The 26,889-nt window shown below is 43.9% G+C and overlaps 1 protein-coding gene across 2 annotated transcripts; it reads left to right on the top strand.

Annotated features, from left to right (window-relative positions):
* Positions 1-772: 772 nt before the first annotated feature.
* Positions 773-14,385, top strand: RAB20 (RAB20, member RAS oncogene family). Of its 2 annotated transcripts, XM_063115890.1 has the most exons (3): positions 773-979; positions 7,710-7,969; positions 13,593-14,385. In XM_063115890.1, exons 1-3 carry the CDS (start codon positions 811-813, stop codon positions 13,605-13,607), a joined length of 444 nt encoding a protein of 147 aa, XP_062971960.1. In that variant the 5' UTR covers positions 773-810; the 3' UTR covers positions 13,608-14,385. The 2 variants fall into 2 exon arrangements, with proteins under 2 accessions (XP_062971960.1, XP_062971959.1); XM_063115889.1 differs by lacking the exon at positions 13,593-14,385 and having other exon boundaries at positions 7,710-8,662.
* The last annotated feature ends 12,504 nt before the right edge of the window (positions 14,386-26,889 follow it).

Below are 26,889 nucleotides of genomic sequence, written 5' to 3' on the forward strand. Positions count from 1 at the left end.
GCAATTTCTCCCGTTTTCCTTCAAATTTTCTCTATTTCCCCCCCCCCCGTTTTTTAACCTGGCAGGTATATGGGGTGTTCCAGGAGCTCCTAATTCTTCACTATCTTTTCCTAATTTCCTTTCCCACCCCCAGCCTGCTTTGCACTCATGATCTTTAAATTATTTGTCTCAGTTTGCCTTCTGTACCACGGAGTGCTATCAGAGCAAAAATATTCAAAGGGATGCTTCCGTGTTGTTGTAGCAGTCAGACCACCACGCCGTTTGCCTGGCATCCATTACTTCGAAGTTACTGCGCCGTTACGCCTCCGGGCTCTGCCTCCACGCCGCTCCCTCTGTTCATTGCCTCGCCTACGAGACGCCTTGGCCTCTCCCTAGTGTTGGGAATCGCAAGACAAGGGCACATCAAGACGGCCCTACGCGTGTATCTCTCAGAAGGAAGCCCGGCTGCGTTCAAAAGGCATCACTGAAGTGGGCGCTTGGCTGCCGTCGAGGCGGACTTCGACTTCCACAGCCTGGGTCGTGGCCGTGGCCCCACCTGCGCGTCCCCTTGGGAGGGCGAAGGCTCAGAGCCAGCTGGGCGCCTTCCTCCCCGGGGAGCTCCTTTGCTCGGAGCCCGCCCCGCCGCAGCTGCTCCCGGCAGCCCCCGGGGAGCCCACGAGGAGCCCTTCCGCGCGCGGCGGCCTTGGCACCGAGCCGCCCTTCCCCGCCGCTAGCGCCGCCCCCGGAGCGCCTCCTTCGGCCGCCGGCCGCGGCTGGCGGCGTAGGAGCTCGAGGAGCCTCGCCGCGGGCAGGCAGCGTCCGGAGGGCGCCATGAAGCCTGACGGGAAGGTGGTGCTGCTCGGGGACATGAACGTGGGCAAGACGTCGCTACTGCACCGCTACATGGAGCGGCGCTTCCTGGACACGGTCAGCACCGTCGGCGGCGCCTTCTACCTCAAGCAGCGGGGCCCCCACAAGCTCTCCGTGTGGGACACGGCAGGTCAGTGGGGCAGCGGGCGCGGCTCGCGGGCGGATCCCGCTCCGCGGCGGCGGCGGCGGCCTCTTCCCCTTCCCCGCCCGGTTCCCCCAGGACGCGCAGCGGCGTCTGCCCTTGCAACTTGCGGAAGAGGCGGGCGGCTCCGTCGCTTTGGGTTAGTTCGTTAATTTCGAAAAGTTAGATCCCCCCCCGCGCTCCCCCTCCCCCTCCCCCCGGGACAGAGATTCCCGTGAAACAACCGCATGTTGCGGAAGTTCTGTTGTGGGGTTTGCGCGGGGTTGTTGCTTCTCGTCAGTGGTCTCAGGCAGAGATCTTTCAAATCACCTGATGCTTTTAGCATAGCAAAGAAAGCCCTCAGAGAGGGTGGGATTGAAAAAGAGGTGTTCTTTTCTTCTAACCCAGAGTTAAGGAACCTATGGCCTTCCAAATGTTGGGCTATAACTCCCACCATCACCGGCCAAGATAAGTGGAGCTGATGAGAAATGGAGTCCAGCAACATCTGTTGTAACCTGGAAACCGCCCCCCCCTTCTAACCCCTCCCCATGGCTACCGGAGCCCTGAACAGGAGTGTTCCTTTGGTCGTAACATTTTTGTTGTTACAGTTCCCACTTGCCGACTATCTAATTGTAACCTCCAGCTTTCCTACCTTTCCTGACACCCCCCCCCCCTCCACCCTTGCCCCTCATGTGCCATATTTTAATTTTGGAAACACAATATATTATTCAAAAGACACAAGTATGAACATAAAGTTAATTTTGACAACAGAATTTGCGTTTCCTTTGTAGGGTAGGGATACAACCAGAACTTGAAATACACTGTTGTTACTGGGGCTAAGGTTGTAATCCTATGTACCCTTACCTGGTTATAAACCCCGCTGAATATAATGAGATTTACTTGTGAATAAAGTTGTATAAAGTTGTGCTATGAATGAGATTCATATTGCTGCTTCTTTCCACTCCCTCACCTCCCCACTCCAAGCTCAACAAGGGGAGGAAGTTATTTTGTTTGCCATATGCATAGTAGTAAGCACCTGTTTGCCTTGCTAAACTTCTTCTGTGGCATACCCCTTCTGTTCTGTGCCTGTAGATACACCATTTTTTTTGCTTTTATTGTAGGCTGCATGTGAATATTTTTGGGTTTATGATTAATCTGAGTATGCATGAACTGCCCTAGTTGATTTGCCTTTGAGATTCTTTCCATGGATTTCTTCAGTTTTAACATCTTTTAAGCCATGAATTGTTAATTTTAAGAGAGATGAGTTGACTCATAAATTATTGGACATGTTTTATTTTGTTATGAAGGTCTTGTTAACTGAGATAATAATGATAAAGAAACTTAAACACTTTACATTTTTCCTGTACTTTATGCAAATCCATTTTTATGGTGAATGTGTGTGTTCTCACTTTTAAAAATTGTTTTTTGATGCCCTCTAAGAAGTTGAAAGAATTGACTGGAAGTATTATATCCTCATGAAGCAATGTATGTGCTTCATGAGGATATAATTAACAAACAGTATGTTGTAATTTCACAAAATAAGCTTTAACTGTTGCTCTTCTGAACTTCTCCTTTTAAGTAGACTATTAAATCCCATTATCAAGCCATATGCACTTCAGCTGAGTTGTTAACTCCTCCCTTTCAACTGAATAAAATTATTTATTTATTTATTTATTTCATTTTTATACCACCCAGTAGCTGAACTCTCTGGGCAGTTTAATATGCATTATTGTCACTCTCGATTACTGTAGGATATAATAATGTATCTTTTGTACTAGATTTTGTAAGAAAAGGCATTAATCATATGGAGAGGGACGTGTATCAATTGTGGTCTTAAGAATGTGAGGAAACCTCTTTCATTTTAGTCTGCTGTATAGGTATACTCTTTTATCAATAGCTCAGTCTGTAGTCCCGTTAAACTGGATTATTGGGATTTAAGTAGACCAGAATATAAGTTATTTTCCTACAAGGCTGAGTGCATGAATTGGGCACTCTTGTTTGAACTGAAGTATAACGTTGGTGAGGGGAGGTTCAAACCTGTATTAGATATTTTGGAGAAAGTTCTTTTACCAGTAGGGTTTTCTCTTTGATTAGTGCCCTGGAACTAACCTTACATTTTTCCTGTACACAAGTGCTCACCCTCGCTGCCTTCAGATAAGTAGGTTTGAGTGTTGTTGCTGTTTGACAAACTCTGAATTTTTACAATTGTTCCTGTATATCAACACACACTGTAGTAAACTTAGTGCAGTGTTAAAAATGTGGAGAGAGGATTATTGCAGGTGGGCTGAGTTGGTGGGATGGCATGGCATTCCTGGGATTGTGAAGCGTCTAGCAGGCTTGTTTGGGTATCTTTCTAGCTACTAACAAGCAAGATTAGAAGGAAGTATGCATTGAAAAATAGCTCAAACCTACGAAGAGTTAAAAAAAAGTCTTCAGTTACACACATAATATTATGCAAGTGTGCCAGAAAGAGGAATGCGGCAGTGACAAGTCATGGGATACAGTGGCCTTGTTGTGCAAAAACATTTCAGCTGGAATGCATGGTAGACACTGAGAGGCCTAACCCTATCTAGCTAGAAACTATTTGCTATAGCAATGATGAATCATTAGAGAGACTTCCATTTTCTTAAATTGGAAAACTGTGAAGATAGTGATTTGAGAACTGAATGGTCTGTACTGCACCTAGCCCTGGCACAATGTATGGCAGCAGTAGTCGTGTTGGTCTTGCTTCAGTCCATATTGGCTTTTATTGGGATACAACTAGTTAAAATAGATTGTTGAGAAGAAATACAACAGCTTTTTTATGTTGTTTCCAAAGTTTTTGATATGTGGGGCATGTTTCCCCCCCCGGATTAAAACTGGAGGCACACATTTATAGTTACTATTAATTACATTTACAAACTGTCTTTCCTCCAAGGAACTCAAGTCATCGTATATTGTTCACCCATTTTGTCCTCACAACAACCTTGTGAGATAAGTTAGGCTGAATTAGCCCAATAGAATGAGCCTCATGGTCGAGTGTGATTTAAACCAAGGTCTCCTCACTCCTAGTCAGTGATGTGGGGTGAAAAATTATGGAACTTTTTCCAGTGCTTTATTTTTCTGTGGGAAATTTTCCTTTTCATGCATTCATTAATAACAGTGAATTGATGCCAACTGCAAATGCAATGTTGGGCAAGTTTGGCAGTTTCAAGTTCTAGACGAGTGGTTGCCAGCACATCATGCACAGTTCTTTGGGCTGCAAAATTGTATTACTCTCAGCAGTTACCAGTATTTTGTTTATTCCCATTAATTTAAACAATGTAAGGGAAGTACATGCTGTTGTCTTTAATTTTTTTACAAGCATTCCAATGAAAAATGTCTACATAAAAATGTCTGTGTAATGTAACATTTAAACCACATTAAGTGTGCTTTAATTTCCCTCCTCAAATATTTCAAGTCAAATTCTTGAGGTGCATTGGAACAAAGAATTAACAAGGGGTACTTTTCTTTAGCAGTCTTAATTGCTGGATTCAAGTCAAATGCTACATGAGATCCCTCTCATGGGCAGGGAAGAGGAACCCTCTGTGCTCCACCCTGGTTGTTGAGTTGCAACTCCCATGGTCTCTGCTTGCCAGAGGTGGTGGGATTTTGCCACCCGGCAGCACCTGCAGGGCCACACGATGCTCACCACCCCATGTCCTAGCCAGGGTACCAGGAAATGCTCACCACCCCATGCCCTAGCCAGGGTACCAGGAAATGCTCACCACCCCATGCCCTAGCCAGCATTCCAGGAAATGCTCACCAACCCATGCCCTAGTCAGGGTACCAGGAAATTAAGCAATAAAGTCAAAAGTAGATTTATTTATTTTTTGCTGCAAGAACACTTTTGTATTTATTTATTTCAGCTATGGAAACATTGGAACAATTAACACGTAACCTCCAAAACATAAGCCCAACTTAAACTCCCTATTCCCCTTCATACTCCAGCCCCAAAGCCCTAACGAAGAAAAGCAGAACCTTCCCCTTCCTTGAAAAGGGCTATATTGTCACGTCTCAAATAGTCTGCTAGCTTTTTCACACCTGTGTGCATCAAATTATTATTTGACTACAGGTCTATTTCCATCCAAATATTTAGTTCATCATTTAAGAGTGAAATGTTTCTCAGAAGAATGACCAACCTGTCTGTGTCACTGTGGTGTATGACAATGTAAGTGACATTGCAAGGTGGTATATCAGTTATTTATTTCTTTATTACATTTTTATACCGCCCAATAGCCAAAGCTCTCTGGGCAGCTCTCTGGGAATCTTCCACTTTATGAGTACATTAAAAGGAACTCTCTTCACTGCATTGTATAGTACAATCACAATATGGGAAACGTAACTTATTTTATAAGGGTCCCATGCAATACCTTGAGTCTAAGAATTATGTAATCATCAGACTCATAGAATCATAGAATAGTAGAGTTGGAAGGGGCCTATAAAGCCATCGAGTCCAACCCCCTGATCAGTGCAGAATCTACCCTAAAGCATACCTGACTCTCATGTTTTTACTAGAAACAGCACTGGCATCTCTTCAAGGTTATCATTCCTTGGTGCTCCAATTAAATCAGATGATCGTCCAATTTCTACTCCAGAGATTGCATACTGCTGGTCGCATCAGCTAATGTTGGCTATTCTGTCTCATTCAGGGACTTTTATTGATGAGGAAAGTGTCCTGTCCAGTTTTTATGTATGAAAGGCAGATGTGAAATCCCCCAAGCATTAGGGACAACTTGACAAACTTAGGACTTCATCGGCTTTTATTATAAGTGCAAGTTTTATAATAGCCAAATCTGGAGTTGGCCCCATGTAAAGCAGTCAGGTTGAATATTTTAAGATACAGGGACACGTGATCTCTATCAAATGCCAGTTTCAGCCATGTGCGTTATAATGTAATTAACAGCCCCAGTTTTGGAGAACTCAGAAAGAGGATTAACAGCCCCAACAAAATCAGTCTGATTGGACAGTATGGAATTATATACACTGTTCCCCAACCGATGCTGCTTGTTTTATCTATGTACATTATGACATTGTTATTTATTGTATTATTTATTTGTTTGTTTATTTATTATTGCATTTATATACCGCCCCATAGCTGAAACTCTCTGGGTGGTTTACAAAAAGATTACCAGTGCGATCACAGTAGCTAAATTATCCCTATTTACAAAATGCTTATTAGATTTTCAACAGGAATCGCTTAAAAATAATAATCAAACAGATAGACATGTATTTGGCAGACTTAGAAACTTAACAATATTTATATAGAGAGAATGAATCCTACCGTGGCTACAATTGTAGTAGATCCGCTGCCCACTTCTGGGTTTTGGAAGCGATACCGGAGTTTCACCTACAAAAGTGAAGAGTTTGCACTCTACAAACAGCCTTTGTGTTGTGTTATCCATCGCAACCTGGGAGTCTGAGAGACTGAGCGATACTATTTCAATCCGGATTTTTTCAGCAGGCAGCTGATTAAGGCTAATAGACACAGAAGTTGGAATAATACAGTCATTGCTGTCTATTACCGATTCAACTGCCACCCCCAAATGCCCCAACAGTTGCATGTGACTGGCAATTTTAGAGATGTCGCAACTTTTGTAAGGTGTCCAGATATATGACACAGGTTCTTGGACTATTTGTCCAGTGCTTTCTGGGCAGTTAGTATATCCAACTCTGCTATTCTATGATTCTTTGATTCTAATGGGATACACACACCAGTCATCTATAATGTGGGCTGCATCAGGGAATTCCAGTTTATGTATACCCCTTTTCTCAGAATGATGTATATACCTATGTATTAGTCCTGGAGTTGCCATAAGACACACTCCCATAAAACAATAGGCGTGTACAGAATCTTGTGATTATTTCAAACTTTGCATGTATTTTTCATTCTCTATTTAATAAATTATTAGTCACTTTCATAATTTCAGAAGGACTTGTTCTCCCCCCACCCCAATTGTCTGTCTGTCTTCTTGTGGCGAGAGTGGTGTAATAACTGAGTTTTTATAAGGCAGGTAGTTCCACTGCACAGATGATTGGTTTGTAGTGCTAGCCGCTCCCTTGGCCTCCAATCTGGCCTTGTCTGGCCCCTTTTAGGTGTTGAGTGTTTGGGCAGCTGGCTAAAGTTGCTAGATTGTCTTGATTCCAAACTGGAGTTGTAAGACCCCCTGCTTGATGGATTTTGTACTTCTTATGGCATTTTACACCTGTCCGTACCCTCTGGAGTGATTTCTGTCCCTTGTATCCCTTATGAGACACCTTGCATGGGACATGGTATAACATGGGGTATCTTCCTCCATTTATTACCAACCCACACATCATAACAAGAATTGCAGGTGTGCTTGGATTTCCCAGGGAAGAGTAGAAAAGTCGGAGAAGAGTAGTGAGATCCTGAGCAGTGAGGTCCTTGGCACCAGAAGTCTTGCTCCCATTTGGGGGGCCTCCTGGGAACCTGATGGGGCACAGTCATCTAAAAAGGCCACTTTCATCTCTACTGTACTTTCCCTCCCACGCACACCTCATACTGCTTTGCTATGCTTTGTAGGACTGATGTACCACCTCTCACTGTCTGCAAAAGAAAGGAAGTAAGGAGGAATTTTGGCCTCCCACGCTCTCTACTTCCTCAGGCTCACCAGGAGAGACAGGGCACTTTGAGATATAGCTGTCCTTCCCTGGACGGTGGAGCATTCCCATTGAACTTTTTATTTATTTTCTCTTCTAGGTCGTGAACAATTTCATGGCCTTGGGTCTATGTACTGTCGAGGAGCAGCAGCTGTGATCCTTACCTACGATGTAACCAACTTTCAGAGCATGGTGGAACTTGAGGATAGGTTCCTGGCATTAACAGACACTTCCAGTACAGACTGCATTTTTGCTATTGTTGGGAACAAAGTTGACCTCACAGATGCTTATGCTTTTCTACCAGAAACAGAAGATAAACATCAATCTGAGAAGCCCAACAATAGTTCCATATCTACCAAGGTGAAAAAACAAGTCCACATAGATGACGCCATAGCACTATATAAGAAAATCCTAAAATACAAAATGTTGGACGAGAAGACTGCTCCATCAGGAGAAAAAATGTGTTTTGAAACCAGTGCAAAAACAGGGTATAAAGTGGATGACCTCTTTGAAACTGTATTTGACATGGTGATACCAATAATTTTGCAGCAGAAAGTTGAAAGAGTGCCACAAACTGTAGACTTAAATAATTACAAGTCAGCTAAAAATGCACAATCTGGTTGCTGTAGATAAACAAAGAATGTAACTTTTAAACACTAATTTGAAGAGCAGAGTCATTTAAGTGGGCAACTCCAAAATGCAAAAATATCAAGGTCAAGTAGATGAACATATATTGCAGAAAAGATCTTCTATAAAACTGGGTAAAATAATGGAGCAATTGAGGCGAAGGCTTTAAGAAGAGGGGAGCTTGGAACAATGATATAGCAGCTGATTTTAATAAAGTTTCTAATGAGGCAGTTGTTTTAAGGCACAATCCTATGTATGTTTAGGCAGAATACAGTCCGACAACTCCAGGCATTCCCCAGCCAGCCCCATGCTGGCTGGGGAATGCTGGAGGTTATAGGACTTTTTTCTGCCTAAATATGCATTAGGTTGCGCCCCTAAATTAAGTTCAGTGTGATATCTCCTCATTAAATATTGGCCATTGGTCTGCCTGCTGCTTTTCACATGCATCATCATTATCGGTCTTAGTAACAGCATTTTTGCATACATTTATGCAGCAAGGAAGAGTTGCTAAATTGTGCAGAAGTACTTTTCAGGAAAGAGCAAAGTGTCCAGTAGCAGCTTTATTATTATTATTATTATTATTATTATTATTATTATTATTATTTATATAGCACCATCAGTGTACATGGTGCTGTACAGAGTAAAACAGTAAATAGCAAGACCCTGCCGCATAGGCTTACAATCTAATAAAATCATAGTAAAACAATAAGGAGGGGAAGAGAATGCAAACAGGTACAGGGTAGGGTAAGCAGGCAGCTTTGCACACAGTTACTGTTTTTGCACTGTCGCAGGAGTAAAAGAAGCCATTGTGGCGTCTCCCCCCATGTGTGCCTGCGCTGCAGGTAATTGGCATGTCATCTAAACCTGGTGCGCAGCACGGGTGGCTTCATAACTACCCTACAACCCAGCACACCAGTTTCAGACAACATGTCAACCCATGCTGCAGTGCAGGTAATTACGTAAGCAATGGCCGTGCACACAGCTTCTACGAGGTGGTAGCAGAAGTCACGGCGGCTTCTTCTGCCCCTGCAATCATACGAACCTAGCCAAGTGTGACTGCACAGCAGAAGTAGTCACTTTCATCAGCCTTGGCTTCAAGTTGGTTCTTTGCCCAATTCCTTCTCATAGTTATAAGAGCTTCCAGCCACCCTTGGCAGGGGAAAACAAGAGGGTCAAGTTATCATGAAGGCACTAAATATAGTCTTGTTTGAGAAAGATGAATAAACTATTTACACCTCTCCAATAGCAGAATATACATGAGGGGAGAAAATTCACAAACCTGTCTGGAATTTTACAGTGTTCAAGTTTTCTATGGCTGCAGTGATACTTGGAATATTAACAGAAAATCTGTGTCACAGTGCATCTCATTTCAAAACCTCGGAACCCCAGAGAGGATGTGGCTGCTGGCAACCAAGGTGACATCAGGGTACTGCCCTGTGATGGGGAGGCCTCTGTGGAGGCCTTGTCCGGGAAGAGGGTTAGGGAGCTGTCGTCGTCACTCCACCATAGTATTGGGCCGTGGTGGTGGGGGGCTGCCACTTAGCCTGAAGTGCCTGTGTACTGCAGCACTCTGGATGTTTCTGAGGTACCTGCCCTTCCCCCTGTACCTGGAGTACAGACTGCTCCTCTTGATTTGGGTGTGCCAGATACTGGTGGTATGGTATGGGAATGATAGAATCATAGAATCGTAGAGTTGGAAGGGGTCTATAAGGCCATCAAGTCCAACCCTCTGCACAAATGCAGGAATCCACCTAAAGCATCCCTGACAGATGGCTGTCCAGCCGCCTCTAGTGTGGGAGAGCCCACGACCTTCCTAGGTAATTGGTTCTATTGTCGTACTGCTCTTAACAATCAGGATGTTTTTCCTGATGTCCAGCCAGAATCTGGCTTCCTGTAACTTGAGCCCATGATTAGAGATGTAAATTTTCTGGAAATTTTGAAGCCATGGAAAAAACCTGGGGGTTTTCTGTTTTTTCCGGGGGAAATGGAAATTTTCGGAAAAATTTAAATAATGCAATATTAGTACTTTTTACAGATTGAAAGTCACTTTGTTACTTTAGGAACATAAAATGTAATTATGTCCAAGTTGGTTTTGCATAAAATTATTACATTTGGTATGTTAAAAGTACAGTGTAGTCAAACAATTATTACAAATTGAATTTACTTTTTTACTTTTTTTTTTTTTTTTTGGTAACAAATGGAGCTACAAGCTCCTGAACTTTTAGGAACACCTGAACTATAATGAACCTCTTTGGTTCTGCCAGTTTATGAGGAGCAGGCAAAAAAATCAATTTAAAACGACAACAACAGAAGAAGCCACCAACATTAGTAACAAAGAAAATTATCTATGTTTCCGCTAGTCCTCCAGTGTCAAGACATAAAGCACCCATTCCCATAAAAAGAACTGAGAAAAAAGGGGGAACCAAGATTCAATGAACATGCATGAAATTTAAGCAGACTCATTTTCTGACCTATAGCTATCACTATCAGTTTCAGTCTCTGCTTCAATGGCAGTGCTTCCCCCTAGAGGCAGAAATGCATCTTGCTCTTGCATTTGAGAGTTGTAGTCTCAGTTTGCAACCTAGGACTTGCTTGTCCTTGGTGCACAGACATCATTGGCATGCAGACAAGGGGTTCAGCTGAACCCCCTAATATGCTGCCGCCGCCGCCATGTTTGCCCCCTCCCTGCCGAGCAACTTCAGGGAGAGAGGACAATGCCCGGGAAAATCGGGGCCCTGGCCCAGCCCTGCGTCTCCCAGGGACACTCTCCCCTTCTCCTCTATGGTGGCGCAAGCTGGTTAGGGCGAAGCTGCTCGTGGCGAGTAGGGTCCGTTGGCTCCGCGGTGATTGGGGTCTCCCGCTCCTCCCCATTGCCTCAGCACAGAGCGGCCGCTATTGTCAGCTCAGTCAGCAGCTAGAGGAGGAAGCAGGAGCCGAGCGCGGTAGGGGCGGCCAAGCGGCGCCGGGGCGAGAAGGTTTTCTCTCGTGTGTTGCGCTGGATGGGGAGAGGGAGGCTGGCGAGCGGGCGGAGGCGTGTAGGGCGCGCTGCATTGGGGTGACTGGCTGGGTGTCGGTGCTGGAGGCAAGTGTCACAATTTTGAAGCTGGAGTCTCCATCGTGTGTGTGTGTGTGTGTGTGTGTGTGTGTGTGTGTTAGCCAGCTGAAGCCCTTGGCCCAATTTCCTTTCCCTTCGCAAGGCACGGAGGAACAGCAATCTGGCGCCACATACGTAAAACACACACACACACACACCACCACCACCACCACCACCCTCTCTCGCGGGAATCCTCACCACCTTTTATGTACTCAGTCGAGGAGGTGAACTAGAAATCCTTGCTTGCTTCGCCCTTAAAATGTGCCCTGAAAGAGTGTGAAAGAAAATGCTGCCGCATCTGTCACCCCAAACCTCGTTTTTCCTTAGATATTTTGGCTTTGGCGTTTTTTAAACCACTTTTTAAAAATCCAAGGAGTGTACCTGGTGGTGGTCACTATTTCATCCACATGACAACCCAGGGAGGTAGCTTGGGAACATAGAAAGCTGCCTTATATTGAGTTAGACCATGGGTCCAGCTAGTCCAGTATTGTGGACACTGATTGGCACAGCTCACCAGTGTTTCAGGCAGATGTTTTCCCAACCTTACCAGGAATTGAACTGGAATCTTCTGCATGAAAAGTGTGTGCTACACATGGCCTGCCGGGGATTGCTTCCTGCGGGGGCTCAAGTGCCCCTCCTTTCTCCAGCTGCGCTGCACAAGGCTTGATGGGGTTGTTCCCTGCCCAGACCTCGCGCCCCATCTTTCTCCAGCTGTTGCAATGCCCTCCTGCCCTGGCCTCAAGTGCAAATCCTTTTTCCAGATCCAGTTGCAATGTGCGTGCGTGCGTGCACGTGGCTTTATTTGTCTGCCCTGGGCTTTTTCATAATCTGCCAGGCATCCCCTTTCTCCCACCCCCTTTCCACCTACGTAGGGAGTGACTGGGTGATCACTTACTTGTAGGGTGACCATATGAAAAGGAGGACAGGGCTCCTGTATTTTTGACAGTAATATAGAAAAGGGAATTTCAGCAGGTGTGAATTGAAGAGGGTGAAATTCCCTCTTCATCACAACACTTAAAGCTGCAGAAGCCCTGCCCTCTTTTGTATCTGGCCACTCTACTATAGCTAGTGTAGCTTTAACTGTTGTGATGAAGAGAGAATTTCACCCTCTTCAATTGACAGCTGCTGAAATTCCCTTTTCTACAGTACTGTTAAAGTTACAGGAGCCCTGTCCTCCTTTTCATATGGTCACCCTACTTACTTGCATAAAAATTTCCATTGGGTTCAGCTGTTTTTGCTAAAGTTGTTAAAGCCCAATGAAGATTTTAGTTGCTTTTTTCTACACTGTTCCTAGCTCTACAATATTTATTTATTTTCAGAAAAAGGGCCTTTGGAGAGAAGGGAGTTGCAATCCTGAGCACTCGGGACCATCTAGTGTAGCAACCTGTAGCAACCAGGTTATTTGAAAGAACGCCACCTCCCATATGTACCTACCCGGACCTTAAGATCATCTACAGGGGCCCTTCTCCGTGAGCCCCTGCCAAAGGAAGTGAGGCAGGTGGCTACTAGGAGGAGGGCTTTCTCAGCTGTGGCACCCCGGTTGTGGAATGAGCTCCCCAGAGAGGTCCGCCTGGCTCCTACACTGTACTCCTTTCGTCGCCAGCTGAAGATCTTTTTATTCACTCAGTATTTTAATACTTAATTTTAACTTAAATTTAAATTATACTGTTTTAACTCTGTATTTTAACCTTATATCAATTTTGCTGCGTGGTTTTATCCTGGTTGTGCTTTTTATATTGTATTTTGTATTTGTGTTTTTAAATTGTTGGTTGTTTTATGATGGTTTTAATTTTTGTGAACCGCCCAGAGAACTTCGGCTATTGGGCGGTATAAAAATGTAATAAATAAATAAATAAAATAAACCTGTGCACTGAAATAGTGGGATACAGTAGCAAATTTTAAAATATGGATCAGTTTGTGGTTAAGATAAAGAAAGGAGCAGACAATAACTGAAGAATAATGGAGCGTCTGATTGACATTGTTCTGTGTTTGGCAAAAGGTGGGAGACCATTCAGGGGTCACAATGAAAAAGCTGACAGTGTTGAAAAAGGCTTATTTCTAGATCTTGTCACTATGCTCAAAAAATATGATCCTGTAATGGCAGAGCATGTGCAACATTCTCCTCGAAATGCTACCTATCTGAGCAATCGCATCCAAAATGATTTAATTGTGGCCTGTCACAATGTTGTGCAACAACAAATTATTTCTTCACTAAATGGAAAAATGGTTTCAAAAATGGTTTTAATCTATTTTCAATGACAGCGTGAAAATACGTGAAGAGCGTGATATATCTATTCGCCCAGTTAAGAAGAGAAGAATATCTACTCGGATTGATGACATGTTTGAGTCCCAGCATCACTTTGATACAAAAGAGGAGCAGGAGAGAATAACTTCCTTTTACCCACTCCTAGACTCAATGATTACTTGCATTGACCAGCGATTTGAACAGGAGACTTGTGAAATTGTGACTGCAGTGGGAAAGCTGTTGAGCTTAGACATTGGCAGGGATGATATTAGAATCATTTCCAAAAAATTTAAAGTATCCTTGGATGAGTTGGAAGCTGAAGTCAGACTGCTTCGGGGTTATGAAGGATCTGTTCCTAAAGGTAGCACTACAAACACCACCAGAGAATGGCTTGATTGGCTAAAGGAATCGGATCGGTCTTCCATGTCCCAGGCCTTTTACAAATGTATTCAATGTTTTGTAATCTTGCCTGTTACAAGCTGTTCATGTGAAAGAGCGTTTTCGAAACTAACACATGTAAAAACCAAACTAAGAACTACAATGTCCCAACAGCGACTCGACTCACTCATGATTTTGTACATTGAACAAGAATTGGTTTTGTCAGTTAATTATAATGATGTTATTGAGGAATTTAAGTCCATAACACCTGGTGAGCGACGCCTCCTTCTTTAGGACAGGAAGATCAAGAAACTTGAATCTGTTTTAGTAAGTTTGGATTAGGTCATTATCTGATTAAATTTAAAGATGATGAAAATTAACTGTATCTTTATATATGCCTGGTTATTACTACAGCAAAAAAAAGTATTCAGAGTCTCCGTTTCAAAATGTGTATTTTTAAAGTACAGATTACTTGTTAATAACAAAAATACAGTTTACTTCAATTTTCATTTATTTCGTTTGTTTGATGAGTGAAAAAGTCCTTTATTACTGTATATTCAATCAATGTTTACCTTAAAAAAAACAACCCCCGGCTGAACCCCCTAATGAAATGTGCTGCTCACGCCTATGACAGACATTGTAATAATATGAACTGTATAGTTTTTAGAAATCATTTGGAGCAGTAAATATCTGAACACCTTGTCTTAAACATTTTATTCATCATTCATAAAACATCCCAAAATCCATTTTTTCTTCATTTTTTCCAATTTTTTGGAAAAAAACAAAAGAGGCTTTGGGAAAAAACGGAAAACCGTCCGTCCGTCCCCCGAATTTTTCCAGTTTTTTTCAGGGCCTTCACATCTCTACCTATGATTCCGTGTCCTGCACTCTGGGATAATCGAGAAGAGATCCTGGCCCTCCTCTGTGTGACAATGTTTCAAGTATTTGAAGAGAGTTATCATGTCTCCCCTCAGTCTTCTCTTCTCCAGACTAAACATGCCCAGTTCTTTCAGTCTCTCTTCATAGGGCTTTGTTTCCAAACCCCTGATCATCCTGGTTGCCCTCCTCTGAACACGCTCCAGCTTGTCTGCATCCTTCTTGAAGTGTGGTGCCCAGAACTGGACGCAGTACTCAAGATGAAGCCTAACGAGTGCCGAATAGAGAGGAACCAGTGCCTTGTGCAATTTGGAAGCTATACTTCTATTAAAGTAGCCCAAAATAGCATTTGCTTTTTTTGCAGCCACATCACACTGTTGGCTCATATTCAACTTGTGATCTACAACAATTCCAAGATCCTTCTCGCTAGTCTGGCAGGATTTGTTCTTGACAAATCCCTGCTGGCTTCTAGCAATCACTGCATTGTTTTCAAGGTGCTTACAGATTGACTTCATAATCTGCTCCAAAAATTTACCAGGGATTGATGTGTCTGCAGGTCTGCAGCTAAGTGTCTGCAGGTCCCAAGTTCCTCCTTTTTGCCCTTTTTGAAGATAGGGACAATATTAGACCCCTTCCAGTTGTCCAGCACTTTGCCCGTCTTCCATGATTTCACAAACATAATATACAGTAATTCTGAGAGTTCTTAAAAACATAGAATAGCAGAGTTGAAAGTGGCCTATGAGGCCATCTAGTCCAACCCCCTGCTCAATGCAGGAATCCACCTTAAAGCATACCTATAGAAAAGCATACCTTCTGCCGGCTCTTTATTACTCTAGGATGCAGTTCATCAGGCTCTGGAGATTTGAACTCATTCAAAGAATTAAGTGTTCCTTGACCATTTGTTTATCAATCTCAAACTGCAATCCTGCCTCTTCAACTTATGCTTCACTTTTGTCAGGGCGGTGTGTGTGTGTGTGTGTGTGTGTGTGTGTGTGTGTGTGTGTGTGTGTGTGTTAGTGTTATAGACCCACTTGTTGGGAGAAGACGGCCTCAGTGAGAATTGAGCACTTTTGCCTTTTCTTTGTCATTTGTTATCATTTTAACATCCTCATTTGAGTAGTTGAGCCACATTTCTTTTCTCTGTCTTTTACTATGCACATACCTTAAGAAGCCTTTTTGTTGCTAATCTCAATTCATTCTCAGCTTTAGCCTTTCTGATGCTATTCCTGCCCTTCTGTGCTACCAGAAGGTAGTGCTGGGGGATTATTGCTCTGTCCCATGGCAATCAGGCCATGGAGTTGCACAGGGCGCTATTTTATCCTTTATGCTATTCAACATTTACATGAAACCGCTGGAAGAGGTTAGCCTGAGGTGTCATCAATTTTCTGGAGGACACCACCTCTATCTCTCCTCTTGTTTTCATCAAACGTGAGGCAGACATGGTTCTGACTCAGTGCCTGAGCATGGTAACAGACTAGATGAGGGCCAAAAAACTGAGACTCAATGCAGACAAGGCGGTGGTACTGTTAGTGGGAGGTTCACCTGCCTGGCTAGGTGATGTTCAACCCGTTCTGGAGGGGCTTGCACTCCCCCTAAAGGATTGGGTTTGTAGTTTGGAAGTGCTCTTGGACCCAGAACTGTCACTTGAGTCACAGGTGAACTCGGTGACACAGAGCACCTTTTATCCATTTAGGCTGATAGACCAACTACAGCCTTATTTGGACAGAGATAGCCTACCTACAGTTATTCATGCTCTGATAAGCTCACATCTGGATTACTGCAATGCATTATATGTGGGGCTGCCTTTGAAAACTGCCCGGAAACTTCAGCTGGCTCAAAACAGGACAGAGATTGTTAACAGTGAGCTCCATCACACCATGGTTTTCCCCCCATTTTGCATCTGCAGTTTTCCCCACTGTTTCATTAGTGAGTCGAGCACTGGACACTTTTCACCTACATGCCTATTGTAAGCCTATGTGGCAGGGCCTTGCTATTTACTGTTTTACTCTGTACAGCACCATGTACATTGATGGTGCTATATAAATAAATAAATAATAATAATAATAATAATAATAATAATAATAATAATAATAATGCTATGTCGCCTTGATGGTCTTTTCACCCAGGCCAGCTCGTGCTTCGTGGTTTCGCGACTGTCCTTGAGAAATTTCTTTCCACTTGGTCGTTCTCGCGCTTTTGTGCTCGCCCTATCCTGCCCCTTCTCCTCCATCTTCAGCTGATTGGGTATTGGGGTTGATGGTCACTGTGATGCCCTAACAATTTAGTGTTTAGCCTTTGTTCCTCTACGTGCCATTTTTGCCTTTATTCCTTTCACCATGGCTTTCTCCCTTCCCACTTCCCGGTTGAGCGGTACTACGGACCTCCGTGCACCTGCTTTGAATCAGACTAAAGCAGCCACTGCCAGGTATCCACAATGGTTCATTCGCAGCAGCATTTGTTATATGAGCTACCTATAGAGCAAACCCACTCCTGGTTGGGAGCAGCAACAATTTTTTTCTTTTATTTCTTCGCAAATGCAGCCTGAAATTGCACAATTACAGAGAAACAGCTCTAAGTTAATATTAAACAATATAAGTGAAGATTAAATATTACAAAGGGTTTTTGGAGAAGTTTTTGGTTAATGTCCCTCCCAAGTCTCCCAGTCTACCCCTGTTCCCCACCTCAATCCAAATGGAGAGGCGGGTAAGAATTATTATTATTATTATTATTATTATTATTATTATTATTATTATTATTCCTTGAGTTTCAACTGGGCTTGATTTCCTTGCTAAAATGAAGCGGTTTCCCAGTCTACCCCTTGAATGCCCACTGCCTGGTCTACTTATTATATTAGTGCTCTGTGCCATGTGTTTTGGGATGTCACTGGCATCCCCATGAAGGATGTGATGTAGGTCATGGAAGAAAGGCCAAGTGGCCCAATTATTCCTAGAATGGGAATTAGGAGCCACTACCCGCTTGTATTCAAGGCACATCACCTTGGTTTTGGAGTGACATTCAAAAGCAGTGCAGTTGTCAGCCATCGTCCCAGCAAGGAATCAATGTTGCTCTTGAACCTTGCTTTTCCCCAAAATTTCTAGCAAATCTAGGGTCTCCTGGTGCTACCAGGAGACCCCACAGCCATTGTGGGAAGCAGCCACTGGAATGGGAGCTGCGTTATCAGCCATGATGATGGGGGGTGGGGGGAGAAAAAATAAAAACAAAGAAAAGTGGAAAGTGAGTCCTCGTGCGGGGGCAGGGGGAAGCAGATAGAAGTGGATGGATGAAAGTGGTAGGAAATGGTGGGTAGAAAAGACAGTTATGGTGGATAGGTGTGAGGGAGTAGTCGCAATTCCACCTGAGCACCCGTGCTCAGAAAAATAAGAGGGAGTTGAGAAAGCGGGAGCAGTGAAAGTATGGTTGAGTGCAGTAATCCATTCATTCCACCGCCTCAGCCCACATCACCAAGCAGAATGAGGGAAGGAACCCAAATGGCGCGCTGGAGGAGAACCACCCTGCCCTCTTTCGTCAGCGACGCCACCCTTCAACACACGCCCCCCTTCCCCCAAAATCAGGATGTTCCGACAGTGCCAAGGACAGCAATACACGGGAACGGAGGAGCACTTTTATTGTGCATGGGGGAAATGGACTTCCCCCTCTCCAAAATAAGACAGGAAATGGAGGGGAAGAGGCGGGGTGAGTGCAGGGCATGGGTGGCATCATGTGAGTCCTGTGCTGCAAAAATGCAAACTGGGCATGACGAGAGTGCAATAAAACGATGGTGTGATGGAGCCCAGTGATTGGCCAACGAGACAGTACTTTTCCAGCTGCACTGCCTGCCAGTCCATGACCTAGCCTGACTCAAAATTCTGTTATTAACATTTAAATCTCTTGGGGCCAGGTTATCTGAAGTATCATCTCCTCCTATATGGGTCCTTCTCTGTGAGCCCTTGCCAAAGGACATGAGGTGGGTAGCTACCAGGAAGAGGGCTTTTCTGCTGTGGCACCCCGGCTGTATAATGAGATCCCTAGAGAGGTCTGCCTGGCATCTACATTGTGCTCTTTCTGATGCCAAATGAAGATCTTTTTATTTTCCCGGTATTTTAGATTTTTAGCTTCCTAATCTTTAAGCTCCGCTGTTTTAAATGTGTATTTTAAATCTTGCATTATGGCTAGGTTTTATTCCGATTGTACTTTTATATCGTGGTTTCAAGCTAATATATTTTATATTTTAGGCTGTACCTTACAGTTTTCATTTTTGTCAATCGCCAAGAGAGCTTCGGATGTTGGGAGGTATAGAAATGGAACAAATAAATTGTGCCTGGGAACGCGGTGCGCTCAAGATTGCTGTGCTGATAGCAGTGGCATGAGAAAGAAACTTTTTTGTGCCCAGCACACATCTCTATGGTAGATACAGGTTCTGGTTCTGTCAGGTCCCAGTCATTTATTATTTTTTTATTTATAGTACTTTTATCCCACACCTCACCCAAAAGGGCTCCCAAGGCGGCTTACAATCAGTAAGTAAAGAAGACAGTCCCTGCCCTCAGGCTGACATTCTAAAAAAGGCATGAAACACGAGGGAAAGGGAATGGGGAGGGAAGGGAGGGGAGAAAGAAATCAAGGAGACTGTTTGGCAGGGCTGGTGGGATGGCCCTGCTCCCCCCCCTCATCTCCCCAAGTAGGCGCAGACCCACAGGGTCAAGATAGAATCACAGAATCATAGAATAGCAGAGTTGGAAGGGGCCTACAAGGCCATCGAGACCAACCCCCTGCTCAATGCAGGAATCCACCCTAAAGCATCCCCGACAGATGCTTGTCCAGCTGCCTCTTGAAAGCCTCTAGTGTGGGAGAGCCCACAACCTCTCTAGGTAACTGATTCCATTGTCGCACTGCTCTAACAGTTAGGAGGTTTTTCCTGATGTCCAGCTGGAATCTGGCTTCCTTTAACTTGAGGCCGTTATTCCGTGTCCTGCACTCTGGGAGGATCGAGAAGAGATCCTGGCCCTCCTCTGTGTGACAACCTTTTAAGTATTTGAAGGTGCTATCATGTCTCCCCTCAATCTTCTCTTCTCCAGGCTAAACATGCCCAGTTCTTTCAGTCTCTCTTCATAGGGCTTTGTTTCCAGACCCCTGATCATCCTGGTTGCCCTAGATGAGGCCTAACCAGGGCCGAATAGAGAGGAACCAGTACCTCACGTGATTTGGAAGCTATGCTTCTATTAATGCAGCCCAAAATAGCATTTGCCTTTCTTGCAGCCATATCGCACTGTTGGCTCAAATTCAGCTTGTGATCTACAACAATTCCAAGATCCTTCTCGTTTGTAGTATTGCTGAGCCAAGTATCCCCCATCTTGTAACTGTGCATTTGGTTTCTATTTCCTAAATGTAGAACTTGGCATTTATCCCTATTAAATTTCATCCTGTTGTTTTCAGCCCAGCACTCCAGCCTATCAAGATCACTTTGAAGTTTGTTTCTGTCTTCCAGGGTATTAGCTATCCCACCCAATTTTGTGTCATCTGCAAATTTGATCAGCGTTCCCTGCACCTCCTTGTTCAAATCATTAATGTCGGATAGCTGCTGCACAAAACTTGGCAACTCTGATGGTAGTGTTTGGGTTTCGGTCAGATAACGGTGTTTGACCAGGTGTCTGACCAGGCACGCTTTCCAATAGAATTTTTGAAGTGGGCTAGAATTTTATATTCTACTCCAAGAGCAAGGGTTATGACCATAGGATAGCACTTGCCCATAGGAATCCATAGGACAGGGCTGTGGAGAGGTAGGCTCTTTTCAGCATGTATGGTGGCATTGTGCTAAAATAAAAGTTTAATTTTTAATGAAATTGAAAAAATAACCAGGCAAAAGGTTATTAAATCCCCAGTATTAGCATTGTTAGAATTATTTCAGGAGGATAATGAAAAAGTTGTATTTAAGCCATTAATAGGATTTCTTTTGGTTGCTGCCAGACTGGGTATAGTCAGATATTGGAAGGATTTGGCTGCCGCCACACTAATAAATTGGTATAGCAAGGTGTGGCATGTAGCATTAGTGGAGAAACTGACCGATAAACTGAGATTGGCAAGAGGAACAAGATCTGAAGACACATTTAATACGAATGGGCATTGCTTCATGGTATATACAACTTGGTTGGAATGGGAGAATAAAATTCCAAAAGTATTTTAACTTTTTTGGTTGGCATAACGAAAGGTATCTCTCCTGTGGTGTGTTAACTTAAGCTATCCCCACCCCCCGATCTACAAAGAAAGGAAGGAAATGTTTATGATTTGAAGAATCGTAATAGATATATTTTGTAATAGTTATAATAGGTTCACTGATTTCCTGTGAGATAGTGGAGGGGAGGGATAATTACGTTCAATCTATTTTGTATTCATTTCTTTATTTCTGTGTGAAATTTTAAATAAAAAATTATTTACAAAAAAGAAAAAAAGAAAAGTTTTTAGCATAGCCTTAAAAACTGAGATTGAAGGAGCAGCCCACAGATGAAACTACTACCAACTACTACAATACAAAACAAAACAAGACAACACAAAAGGGTAGTGTTGCATCCAGCTCCATGTAAAAGGTGGAGCTAATGCTGTGCCAAAATCTGTCCTCCAATTTCCTGAAACTTCTCTTCATCCAAGGAAAGAGGCTTCCATTTTTCTGCCTCATTCTCAGGGCATTTTGTCATTTATTTTGAATGTGTGTTGGTGGTGTTAGCTTCGGCTATTGGGCGGTATAAAAATGTAATTAATAAATAAATAAATACCTTACTCAATCACTGTGAGGTGGCCAAAGGTATTGTGCGTGTACGGTGTCCCGTCCCGTCCCCATTACACTTCTCTCCATTGCTGTGCCGTTTCCCAGGCTGCCTGCACTTCCTGATCTGAAGAGGCCCAATGGGAGGAATAAATTCAGGATCCCTTCCCCTTTGCCAGAAGTGCAGAAAGCCAAGGAGGCTACAGGATGTCAAAGAGGTGGTTGTACAATGAAAGACAGGACAATCGTACACAGTCCTCAGCCATCTCATATGGAAGAAAAGCACAAGAACCCTAAACCAAATCCATAAGAATTTCTCTGAAATTTCTTCTACGATTTTCTTTTCAAAAGCAATTTCCTTTCTATCAAATTGAATGAGAGTGGTTGAAATTTTCGTGAGTGAAATTTTCAATACAGCACTTATTGGGGTACGATTGGCTGATGCTTTGAACACACTAAACACAATACCATTCAGTTGAGGTGTCCGATGCCACCATCTGCCCAATTTTGTGGGATCAGTTCCAGTTATTGCGGCATGATGATGTGGACAAGGTGCTTGCAGCAGTGCGACTGACCACCTGCCCTCTCGATCCCTGTCCCTCCTGGCTTATAAAAGCAAGCCGAGGGGGTCTGACTGGGTGGGTCCAGGGGGTGATAAATGCTTCTCTCCGGGAAGGGGTGGTCCCTGCTGTCCTTAAGGAGGCAGTAGTGCGACCACTCCTGAAGAAGCCCACCCTGGACCCGATGGTATTAGGCAATTACCGCCCAGTTGCTAACACTCCTTTTTTAGGGAAGGTACTTGAGAGGGTTGTGGTGGAGCAACTGCAGGCTACTGATTATCTAGATCCATTCCAGTCTGGGTTCCGATCTGGTTACGGGACTGAATCAGCCTTGGTCGCCCTGATGGATGACCTTTATCGAGAGCGGGACAGGAGGAGTGCAACCCAGTTAATCCTGCTCAATCTCTCATCAGCTTTTAATACCGTTGACCTCATTCCTGGTTCCTGACTTGGAGCTGAGCAGAAGCAGGGAAGAAGCAGGTCTCTACTTCCCTTGCTCGGCTTCGTCCATTTTCTTCTGCTGCCCCTTATGCCTGGAACGCTCTTCCAGAACATTTGAGAACTACAAGTTCAACCACAGCTTTTAAAGCTCAGCTAAAAACTTTTCTTTTTCCTAAAGCTTTTAAAACTTGATTTTGTTCTGACTTTATACTGTTAGTTTTACCCTACCCAGTGCCTGTTTACCCTACCCTGTGCCTGTTTGCATTCTCTTCCCCTCCTTATTGTTTTATTATGATTTTATTAGAATGTAAGCCTATGCGGCAGGGCCTTGCTATTTACTGTTTTACTCTGTACAGCACCATGTACATTGATGGTGCTATATAAATAAATAAATAAATAAATAAATAATAATAATAATAATAAGAGCAGCTGGCCCAGCTCAAGTAGGAGCTATAAAAGTAAGCCAGTTTCCCAGGGAGCGAGCTAACAGGAAGAGCAAACAGGAGTTTGACAGGGGGAGATCGGCAGGGGAGGTCAAGGGGGAGGCCTCTTAAAAAAAAAAAAAGTGGGAAAAACAAAGAAAAACAAAGAGGAAAAAAAACCCACAAAACCACCACCAAAAAACAACAACAACAACAACAAAAACCAAAGACCTTACTTTCCCTTAAGACATACTCGTATAGTTGTGTACCTTCAGAGAGGACACAACAAAGCAAAGGCAATTCCACTATAATCAAAAAGGAAAAAAAAACCAAAGCAGAAATCGACAATATGGCTGGAAAGGAATCCCTAGAGGTGGTGACCTGCAAAGGGTGTGCAATGTTCGTGTTTCTGCCTGAGCCCAACATGGCGTATACCTGCAACAAGTGCAAGCTGGTGGCACTTTTGGAAGAAAAAGTGAGAGGACTTGAGCGGCGAGTGTCCACCCTCCACGGAATAACAGAAGACAAAGAGTTCTTAGACCGAACGGTGGAACTGCAACAGCAACAAGAAGCACAGGAGATTGAAGAACAACAGCCAGCTGAAGCAGAAGTGGAGTATGCTGAGGGGAGGAAAGCCAATGAAGAGGAAACTCCCTGGAAAAGAGTGACAGTTAGGAGCAGAAGAATTAGAAGGCATTCTGCACCGGTGGAACCATTAGAGTTAAGCAACCACTTTCAGCTTCTGGAGAATGAGACTGAAGGACAGTTTGCAGAGGAAGAAGTACAGGAGACACCATGCAACAGTGACCAAGAGGCAGAACGAAGGTCAACCAAGAAGAAGAGAAGAGCAGTCGTTGTGGGAGACTCCCTGCTGCATGGGATTGAAACCCAAGTATGCCGTGAAGACCCATGGACTCGCCAGGTGTGCTGTCTCCCTGGAGCACAGATTAGAGATGTGACTGAAGGGTTACCGAAGCTCATAAAGCCCATGGACACATACCCCTTTCTTCTCATCCATGTGGGAACAAATGATATCGCCAAGCAGAGCTACAAAGAAATTATTTCAGACTTTGAAGCTCTGGGAAGGAAACTGAAGAACTTTGGGGCCCAGGTAGTTTTCTCATCCATCCTCCCGATTCTTGGAAGAGGATTAGAAAGGGAAAGAAAAATACTCCGGATGAACGACTGGCTTCGAAGGTGGTGCCGTCGTGAGAGTTTTGGATTCTGGGACCACAGGCTACGCTACTTGGAACATGGACTGCTGGCAAGGGATGGGTTGCACCTCACAAGGGCTGGAAAGAATGAGTTCGGCCACAGCATGAAGAACTTGATCAGGAGGGCTTTAAACAATCTTACGGGGGTTGGAGACGTAAATTTCGAGTCAACAATGGATGAAAGCCAATGCACCACAGTACAGAGAACAGCTCCAACAGTGTCCCAAAATAGTGTCTGCAACAAGGTAGGAACAAAGCCAGACTATAAAACACATGGTCTTCAATGTCTATATACTAATGCCCAGAGCATGGGAAACAAACAGAATGAACTTGAACTCTTATTACATGAAGGCAAATCCGACTTGATAGGTATAACTGAAACTCGGTGGGATGACTCCCATGACTGGAATATAGCAATTGAAGGATATAACTTGTTCAAAAAGAACAGAAGAAATAGAAAGGGAGGTGGAGTTGCACTATATGTTAAAAATACCTATCCCTGCACAGAAATACAGGCGGATGAGACTGGGAGCCCCGTCGAGAGCTTCTGGATTAAAATAAATGGGGCTAGGAATAAAAAGAATATGATAATCGGAGGCTACTACTGACCACCCAATCAAGGAGGACGAAACTTTTGAGAAACAAATTGCCAGTGTTTCAAGGAAGTGTGATGTAGTAGTGATGGGGGACTTCAATTACCCTGATATCTGTTGGGAGATCATTACTGCCAAAAGTGGACCTTCCAAGAAATTCCTGACATGTATGGGTGATAACTTTCTCCTACAGAAAGTGGTAGAAGGAACTAGAGGATCGGCAATCCTTGACTTGTTATTGACCAATAGGGATGACTTAGTGGATAAAGTGGCAGTTACGGGAACTCTGGGGGAAAGTGACCACATCATACTTGAATTCTTGATTATGAAGGAGACAAAAGTCGAGCGTAGCTCAATTCCTACTTTGCCTCGGTCTTCTCCCAAAAGCAGGTCTATGACCCCCCTGGAAAAAGTGAAGCAGAAGTTGAGGGGGCAGGATTGCAGTTTGAGATTGATAAACAAATGGTCAAAGAACACCTAATCTCCTTGAATGAGTTTAAATCTCCAGGGCCTGATGAACTGCATCCAAGAGTAATGAAGGAGCTAGTAGAAGAACTCTCAGAACCTTTGCAAAATCATGGAAGACGGGTGGGGTGCCGGATGACTGGAGGAGGGCTAACGTTGTCCCTATCTTCAAAAAGGGCAAAAAGGAGGAACCTGGGAACTACAGACCAGTCAGTCTGACATCCATCCCTGGGAAAATTCTGGAGTAGATTATAAAGAAGTCAATCTGTAAAAACCTTGAAATCAATGCAGTGATTACTAGAAGCCAACATGGATTTGTCAGGAACAAATCCTGTCAGACTAATTTGATCTCATTTTTTGATAGGATAACCTCCCTTGTGGACTGTGGGAATGCTGTGGACATCATATATCTTGACTCCAGCAAAGCTTTTGACAAAGTACCACATGACATTCTGATTAAGAAACTAGCTAAAAGTGGGCTAGATGGAACAACTATTAGGTGGATTCACAGTTGGCTACAGAATCGGACTCAAAGAGTACTTATCAATGGAACCTTCTCAAACTGGGGAGAGGCAACGAGTGGGGTGCCGCACGGCTCAGTCCTGGGCCCAGTGCTCTTCAACATTTTTATTAATGATTTGGACGAGGAGGTGCAGGGAACGCTGATCAAATTTGCAGATGACACCAAATTGGGTGGGATAGCTAATACCCTGGAAGACAGAAACAAACTTCAAAGTGATCTTGATAGGCTGGAGTGCTGGGCTGAAAACAACAGAATGAAATTTAACAGGGATAAATGCCAAGTTCTACATTTAGGGAATAGAAACCAAATGCACAGTTACAAGATGGGGGATACTTGGCTCAGCAATACTACAAACGAGAAGGATCTTGGAATTGTTGTAGATCGCAAGCTGAATATGAGCCAACAGTGCAATATGGCTGCAAGAAAGGCCAATGCTATTTTGGGCTGCATTAATAGAAGTATAGCTTCCAAATCACGTGAGGTACTGCTTCCTCTCTATTTGGCCCTGGTTAGGCCTCATCTAGAGTATTGTGTCCAGTTCTGGGCTCCACAATTCAAGAAGGTTGCAGACAAGCTGCAGCGTGTTCAGAAGAGGGCAACCAGGATGATAAGGGGTCTAGAAACAAAGCCCTATGAAGAGAGACTGAAACAACTGGGCATGTTTAGCCTGGAGAAGAGAAGATTGAGGTGAGACATGATAGCACTCTTCAAATACTTAAAAGGTTGTCACACAGAGGAGGGCCAGGATCTCTTCTCGATCCTCCCAGAGTGCAGAACACGGAATAACGGGCTCAAGTTAAAGGAAGCCAGATTCCGGCTGGACATCAGGAAAAACTTCCTGACTGTTAGAGCAGTGTGACGGTGGAATCAGTTACCTAGGGAGGTTGTGGTCTCTTCCACACTAGAGGCATTCAAGAGGCAGCTGGACAACCATCTGTCAGGGATGCTTTAGGGTGGAGTCCTGCATTGAGCAGGGGGTTGGACTAGATGGCCTTGTAGGACCTTTCCAACTCTGCTATTCTATGATTCTATGATCCTCCTGGATTGACTCTGTTGGCATGGGTATTGGAGGCACTGTGCTACAGTGG

This window comes from Elgaria multicarinata, chromosome 2 (genome assembly GCF_023053635.1).
Source record: "Elgaria multicarinata webbii isolate HBS135686 ecotype San Diego chromosome 2, rElgMul1.1.pri, whole genome shotgun sequence".
Taxonomy (NCBI): domain Eukaryota; kingdom Metazoa; phylum Chordata; class Lepidosauria; order Squamata; family Anguidae; genus Elgaria; species Elgaria multicarinata.

What these genes read in the sequence shown, in the direction of transcription:
- RAB20 (XM_063115889.1), top strand. Translation starts at nt 811, where the DNA reads ATGAAGCCTGACGGGAAGGTGGTGCTGCTCGGGGACATGAACGTGGGC. An exon ending in CTCCGTGTGGGACACGGCAG is followed by an intron (nt 980 to 7,709) that starts GTCAGTGGGGCA and finishes TTTCTCTTCTAG; the next exon opens with GTCGTGAACAATTTCATGGC.